The sequence below is a fragment of the Solanum pennellii genome, chromosome 6, assembly GCF_001406875.1.
Source record: "Solanum pennellii chromosome 6, SPENNV200".
Classification (NCBI taxonomy): Eukaryota; Viridiplantae; Streptophyta; class Magnoliopsida; order Solanales; family Solanaceae; genus Solanum; species Solanum pennellii.
This window is the reverse complement of record NC_028642.1, coordinates 46,481,991-46,488,679: the sequence shown is the minus strand read 5'-3', so window position 1 is coordinate 46,488,679 and position 6,689 is coordinate 46,481,991. Positions and strand designations below refer to the sequence as shown.

Sequence of the window (6,689 nt, the reverse complement as noted above, 5' to 3'; positions counted from 1 at the left end):
TTATCCGAATGCTTATTGCAACTCCAAAACTGCAAAAATATTAGGACTCAAAATGTTTTCATATAGCTTGGCGGTCCTCTAGAGTTCACCAAATTGAGGATGCATACAATTTTACCTATGTTTTTAATATTGTTTAGAAGTTTTTATTCTAATTTTTGAGAAAGAAAAAAAAAAGAGAACTATCTATTGATCATATCTAATTTCATCTTGTCAAATTTTAAACCGTTTATGAGTTTTTAAAAGCCTAGAATTACATAAAGTCAATGTATATGTTATAATTATTTTTATACACTCTATCAAACGTGACTGAGAGTTCGTCCATAGAATACTATCTTGGTTACCTAGCACTAAATTAGGTAGCACACTCATTTGGTATTTCTTACCTATTTCTTACATATGATCTATTTTATTTTATTTTATTTTTTGAAAAAAGCTGACCAAGTCTTTGTGTTAATTTTTTTACCAAAGCTTTGATTCAATTTTCAGTTGTCTCTGGACTTCAAGCTAATATGGTTAACTCTGCTAACAGAAGTCACATAGTAATAATTTTAAAAAATAGACAAAATGTTCAATATTAATGTGCCTATAATTTACGAAATCGTCCAAAACTGTCCCTTTACTTGTTTGGTTTACAAGTTATTTTAATTTTTATGTAATGTTTATATTGATCACTGGTAGTTGTTTAATGTGAGATATAATACTTGATGGTGGTTGATGAAATTTGAAAGATGGTAACCGTAGATATTCTTCGCCACTAGATTACGTAAAGGATTTCTATTAACCTTCATCTAAGATTTCATTTTTAAAAGTCTTTTTGAATGATTTTTATTATTTTAGCTTATAAACATTTTTAAAATTTACGCAAACACTTCAAAAATATTTAAAAAATTACTTAAGATGAGCCAATTTAAACGGACCATAAGAAAATTATTTGTCCTAATAATTATCCAGCGAAGAATATTTATGATCTTTCAAAATGAATTAACTAAGATCATTAATACAAGCAGCATAAAATAATTAGTGAACAGAATTTTTGGATATTTCGCGAGTAGAGTAATTTTCCTAGATAGTCATTCATGTTTGGAAAATTATCTAGGAATATCATTTATGTTTATTTTACGACTACAATATCATCCAATTTTGTCTATTTTTTTCTCAAAATATATTTGACACAAAAAAAATACATTATTTCTTTCCTACTAGGGTGTCACGTCACATTTTTAAATTTATTATTAATATTTTTCTAATTCTTTAAAGAACCGGAGGAACCCACATATTTTCTTGAAGAACCGGAGAGCTCATATTATAATTTTTAATGTAATTTTTTTACTAGGTATAATATGTGGGTTTGTCTATTTTTTTAAAAAAATCTATCTATATATAATAAGAGAAGTAAAAAGTGTCATATGTCAGCACTACAAATATTCACGAATTTTAATTTTTCAAATAAATTGTAAATATGCTCCAAAAATACAATTAAAAGAAAACAAGAACTTTAATATAGCTATTTTAAATAGAAAATAAAAGTTCTTTTGTTAAAAAAAATTTTAACGGCGAAAAATGGATGATTTTTAAATGTCTCTTATTTCAATTTTAAATGAAAAAAAAATGAAATTGAACTATTTATTTTTATAAAAAAACAATAATGGCTATTACGGGAAAAAAAATAAAAGATCTTTAAATACTTCAAATTTCAATTTTTAAGGTTAAAAATAAAAATTGAAAAATTGAATTATTTTATTAAAAAATGGTAATGTCTATTTATATTTGTCACACTTTAATTGATTTTAGGGAGTGCTCTAACAAAATGGAATGTATAAATATTTATCTGAATAAGAGAAAAAAAGTGCACCATAAAAAAATTATAATTATTATTTGAAATATTAATTAAAAACTTATGGCAAAAAATAATAATTATCATTTTAAAATAAAAATATTATTTTTAAAAATAGTTAATACAGTCCATAGTAGTTAATTGTAGAAATGAGATATTTTTTTTTATTCATTTTAAAAATTTATCTTTATATATCTAAGAAACAAAATATTATCAAAAAAACATAAATAGAAAACAATATTTGAAAAAAATAATTATTGCAACCTAATATTTAAATAGATTTATAGTATATTTTTTTAATAATAAATAAATAAATTATATGACATGACATCCTAATAGAAGACAGATAATTTTTTTTTGTGTCAAATATAATTTTTAAAAAATAATTTAAATTAGATGATATTATAATCTTAAAATAAACATAAGTGATATATCATATGCCAAGGTAATTTTCCAAAAATGGTTAATTATTTAGGAAAATTACGCTTCACAAGTGACATGGACAACTTTGAAATTCGTTTTTTATTATGTCATGACAAGTTCTATATATAAAATAAATAAATAAAAACAATATGTGGCAGTTTTATATGGGCGAGAACATTTGACCTTAGCTTTAAACGGAGAGCAACAGTATATTACACCTTCCGTCCGATGTTGTTTATCATCTCAACAAAGCTTCTCACATAGCTCCCCATCTCCGCCCTCCCTTTCAGTAGTTTGTTTCACTTATTTTTTTATTTTAGTTTATTTTAATTATATTTTAGTTTGACTTTACACATTACATATTAAATTGAACAAGAACAAAATTGACAAAAAAAATAAATACTAATGGACTATTTTATTTTCATCACTAATTTCTTTTGAAATAAAATTTGAACGTTTTTAAATTAAATAAAAAATATTATTAATAAATTGAAATATTTAAAAGATATCTGAAATATGCCATATAAATTAAAACAAAAAGATTAATTAATTTATCTAAACAATTTCTATTTCATTCAAACAATTTATTTTTACGAATAGCTTTCAAAATATATAATTTTTTTTTAATTAAATTTAAATTATTTAACACTTAAAATTTAATATAAAATAAATTTTAAATTATTTTAAAAATTTATAAAAAGAAAACTTAAATGACTGTTTGACTGTCGAAATCTAAATGAATCATGTCCCAGAAATAGTACAGGTACAGAAGGTGTATTTGATGTGGCGTAGAAAATCGTAGGCAGTACAATTTTCACCTTCTTAACTACACCCACTCTATATAAGCTCCTCAAAACCCACTCTCTCATTTCAACTTTAACTTCACAAAAAACCAAAACTGAGATAAAAATAGAAAAATAAAAATATAGGCCCACTTTTTCTCTCCTTCACATAATTCTCTCCTTCCCGTGAAAAAGAAAGGTATTCCGGCGACTATGGTTACACTCATTCTATTCTTGTTCAACAACTCCAAAGAGTGAAAGGAAGAAAAAGGTATCAAAATTTGACAATTTTAACTTTTTTTATTTTATCACAGTTGGAAACGTGAAGATGATAATGGTGAACGGTTTATGTGTGATTCTGTTGGAAACGGTTTTTGATGTGTGAAAAGGAAAAGGTGAATTAGGTGTGAATGAATTATGAACTCGCTTCTTTTCAAAGCATTGATTTCTGTGAATTTGCATGTATTTCTGTGATTAAGGATTTAGGCATTTAAAGGATTCTGATCTAGACACGCAAAGCGAGTAGGTTTTGAAAGCTCTGAGAATTCAGCAGAAAATGACAAAAAGAGTATAATTAAGCTGCAGAGAGAGAGAGAGAGTTTTACAGTAGAAGAAGTAGTACCTGTTTCGGTTGTGGTTGTGGTTGATAGACATGCCTTTTCCGATGAAGGTTCAACCGATTGATTCTTCAACATACAGAGAATCGATTAAAAATGATGCAGTAAAGCCTCTGCTGAAAGCACGAATCAAAAAGTTCTTTGATCGGCCGTTCCCTAGTGTTTTACGGATTTCGTCGGCGGCTGAGAAGCCAGGTGCCGCCGGCGCTGCTAATGATGGAGCAGCCGCTGAGTTTGAGCCGAATTCGGTTTCTTTGGACAAATTGGTTCAGAATTTCATAGAAGAGAACAATGATAAGCCGTCTGCCGCTAGATTTGGCCGTAAATGCAATTGCTTTAATGGCAACAACGACAGCTCCGATGATGAGTTTGATTTCGACTCTGTTACCAACTCCTCTTCGTTTGGGGATTCTTCCGATACTCTCAAGGTAATAAAATCTCTTGAATTTAAAAAAGAATTCTCTAGAATTACAGTTTATTCCTAATCAATATCTCATTTTGTCTATATTTGTTGAAATTCAGAGCTTAATTCCCTGTGCAAGTGTTACCGAGAGGAATCTATTAGCTGAAACTTCAAAAATCGTTGAAGAGAACAAATCTTGCAAGCGTAAGGACGATTTGAGAAAAATTGTTACTGATGAACTTTTAGCACTTGGCTATAAAGCTTCAATCTGCAAATCCAAATGGGAAAAAGCTTCTTCTACTCCTGCAGGTACAAAGCTTGGTTCTTCTTATATGAGTTTTTGGTCTGTCAAATTTTAGTATTTTCGTTCGGTGAATAATGTGCGTTTTTTCTTCTCTCAATTTATTTGATATATTTAGGTGAATATGAGTATATTGATGTGATTGAGGAAGGCGAAAGAGTGATACTCGACGTAGATTTCAGATCTGAATTTGAAGTAGCGCGATCGACGGGAAGGTACAAATCAATTCTGCAATTGCTCCCGTTTATCTTCGTCGGCAAAGCCGATCGACTTCTGCAAATAGTGTCCATCGTCTCAGAAGCAGCTCGACAAAGCTTGAAGAAGAAAGGTATGCACATCGCTCCATGGCGCAACCCGGAGTACATGAAAGCCAAATGGCTCAGTTCGTATACTAGACTCACATCTGCGGTTGAATCATCAAACGCCGCTGCTGAGATCACGGAGTCGGAAATTGAGTACGGCGAGTTGGACTTGATTTTTTCTGATAAAACGGTACCGTTAGACTCCGATCCAACAAAAAATCCGTCGGAGAATACTTCCGGCGAGGAAGAGAAGCCGGTAATGATGACGTGGCAACCTCCGGCAGTGAAGCCGAAGAAAACCAAAGTGGTTGTCACTGGATTGGCTTCCCTTCTCAGGGAAAAACCCTAAAAATTTTTGTTAATTCTAACATTTTGTTTTGTTAAGCGAGTGAGTACAAATTATAAATGTTATTAAGCTATATAATCGGAAAATTAGATAGATGAACGGGAACTGTGTTTTTTTTTTTCATTTTCCGTTTTCTGCTCCTGTTTGAAAGGTACTGTAATTCTATAGAATCGAGCACCCAACCTTTGCTGTAATGAAAAGTAAAGAATAAAGAATATAAATGATAGTACTGGTATTATTCTTCATTTTCTACTACTGCTTTATTGTATTTGAGATGTTAAAATATTCAATTTTTTAAAATTAATTAGAGATACATATCCAAATGTTCCTGAGCAGGGAACAATGTGTATAGAAATTTTCAGATAAAATGGAGTATATTCATTGAAATATTATTGGGAATATACAAGTGGAATAGAGTGACCAGTAAATCTTAGGAAGAAGAGAATGAGGATTGGGGATAAGGTTAGGTGCTCCCGTGCCATCTCGGACGCCGTAAAAAGGACGCACGTGGTAAGTAAAATCGAATCGAAAAAAAATATTATGATTAATTATTGACAATTTTACTAATCGTTCAATAAAATTAAGAATTATTATATAAAGTTTAGTTTTATATTTTTATTTTCTATTGTTAATATTAATAATTGTGTTGAGCAAGATGTTCTCCACCTAATTGAGAAACTGGAAAAAGAAAAAAGTGATAAAGTGAATATGTTTTTTTTTATAAGTAACTGTGAATCCCTTTTCTTTATTCCTTTTTCTTTATGACTTTTTAACTCTAGTTTGGAATGGATGTTGTAAAGAAGTTACGTATAATTACTGAGCTCCATCAAGTGTTTTGAAATTTGGAATAATCGAACATTATCAAAAGTAAAAATTGTATGCAGATTAATTTTTTAAAGTTGTATTTGAAGTAATAACTTTGATGATTTAATTAAATTTTATAATCAAACAGATACAAATATGGTCAAATATCCCAAGTCCCAAACAAAGAACATTGACCTTCTTGGTTATACACCAATTGACTGTTTGTTGGGTCTTTGTTTCCACACGCTTGGATTAAATATTGAGAAATCTCATAAAATAGTACTAGTATAGTTTTAAAGTAGGATTACATTAAGCAATGACACTTTCACTATATAAATTTTATTGTATATAGTATATCCATTATTCAATATACATAGAAATTATACTGAAGATACAACCTCGCTTAAAACTATCACTCACTTTTTCATAGAAATTATGAGAACTAGGGATTACAAAGGAAATTAATAAACCAATAATTTGTCAAGAAAAAAAATTATATTATTATTAAACCAACATAATATTATCAAAAATGAACAGTCCGTTTAAAACCATCGCGAATTATGATGTAACGGTATGCAAATTTAATCAGGATTCTAATATAATTCTTAAAAAATAAAAAACTCAAATTAAATTTAGAGCTACTGGACACATGTTTGCTAGAGGAGGGTTGCACCCCTTTCGTTTTTATTTATTAACAACTATATTTGGGGGTCTTAGCTACTATGTGGTCCACTTCCATTTTAAGGTCACATTATTTTAAATAAATAAATAAAGAGAAAATTGTATGAAATAGCAAATTATTAATTCAAATTAAATGTTATGATCATAGTTTAGTTTATTTGTAATTTGTAGTAAATATTTCATTCTTTGCCATCTG

General features: G+C 28.7%; 1 protein-coding gene across 1 annotated transcript; it reads left to right on the top strand.

The window, feature by feature from the left end:
• Nucleotides 1-3,114: 3,114 nt before the first annotated feature.
• LOC107023783 lies at nt 3,115-5,258 on the top strand. The gene is made up of 3 exons (XM_015224581.2): nt 3,115-4,084; nt 4,179-4,368; nt 4,479-5,258. The coding sequence occupies exons 1-3, from the start codon at nt 3,692-3,694 to the stop codon at nt 5,009-5,011; spliced, it is 1,116 nt and encodes a 371-aa protein (XP_015080067.1). The 5' UTR covers nt 3,115-3,691; the 3' UTR covers nt 5,012-5,258.
• The last annotated feature ends 1,431 nt before the right edge of the window (nt 5,259-6,689 follow it).